The sequence below is a fragment of the Mus pahari genome, unplaced genomic scaffold (genome assembly GCF_900095145.1).
Source record: "Mus pahari unplaced genomic scaffold, PAHARI_EIJ_v1.1 scaffold_13483_1, whole genome shotgun sequence".
In the NCBI taxonomy this organism is placed as follows: Eukaryota; Metazoa; Chordata; class Mammalia; order Rodentia; family Muridae; genus Mus; species Mus pahari.
Genome location: NW_018393802.1, coordinates 6,475 through 7,682, shown reverse-complemented (window position 1 = coordinate 7,682; position 1,208 = coordinate 6,475). Strand labels below are relative to the sequence as shown.

The window sequence follows — 1,208 nt, the reverse complement described above, 5'->3', positions numbered from 1 at the left end:
CTCAGCATCTGAAGCACCACCAGAGGAAACCCTCAAGGGTAAAGGCAGGCAGTAGATGGGAGACTGTGGTAGTACAAGCAGCAGGTATTACCACAACCCTCCTTACCACTTACTTAGCCTTCATCCTCATCTGGGTTTGCTTTAATATCTCTCACTGCCCACTTCCTGTGATCACGGAATATAAATAAAGCTTTTTGTTGAGTCAGAGCATCCTCAGAAGCTTGAGAGGCAGCAAGATGGTGGCAGCTCCACCCCACCTCCTGCTTCTCCTATGTTTCACAGGTAAGAGGATAGTAGGCCAGGAGAACTTATTCCTTGAAGATGCTTTGGAGAGTGGTAAGGAGTAAACCCCATCTGCAGCACAGATCTCACAGGTCCTGGGCTCCTGAGAGAGGAAACCTCTGTCCCACATCTCACAGCCTCTCTGATCTCCCCTGTGTCTCTGGTTACAGCTTCCAAGGGGCAGATCACGCTCATCCAGCAAGCAGAGTCCCTTTGGGTTTCCCCAGGAGAGAGAGTCTCCATCACCTGCAGGGCCAGTCAGAGCCTCCTCTACACAGATGGAAAGCACTACCTATCCTCGTACCAGCAGAGACCAGGGCAGACCATCAAGGCTCTCATTTACCACGCTTCAGTCAGGACTGATGGAGTTCCCACCAGGTTCATTGGCAGTGGATCTGCAACAGAATTCACCCTCACTATTGAAGACCTTCAGCCTGAGGACTTTGCACTTTATCACTCTCTTCAAACACTGAAGGGACCTTCCCCAGTAATTGAGCCTTGAACAACAACTCCCCATGGTCCTGCTTCCCCCACCTGCCCTGGACTCTGGGACTCCTCTGAGAGAAACAGCTGGGGAGTCTGTGCAGACAGTAAAAATCAGCTTAATGGCACAAACACAGACTGCTACATGGAATCGTCTCATCTGCCTAGTCGCCTCTGTGATTTCAATGTTTGCAAGGAAAAGACTTAAAAAAACATTGGATCAAATATTAAAAAGCAGGAAAACGAGCAGGATGGATTGGTTCATATCCATTCTGTTTCTCCACCCCTTTCTCTCTCTCTCCACATACACATTTTCCTCTACTTAGTCTCCTCTGGACACTGAGGCATCTCCTTCTCCAGCTCACAATCACTTTCCTACTTCTCTCAGTCTGTCTCTTTGGGATAGGCCTTCCCCTGTGGGTTTTCTTCCTCATTAGATTGCT

General features: G+C 49.0%; 1 gene segment (V, D, J or C); it reads left to right on the top strand.

Annotated features, from left to right (window-relative positions):
• The first annotated feature begins 236 nt into the window (after positions 1-236).
• On the top strand, positions 237-784 carry LOC110315748. The segment is given in 2 exon segments: positions 237-282; positions 453-784. Coding segments are annotated over 2 exon segments (378 nt in total).
• Positions 785-1,208: the final 424 nt, after the last annotated feature.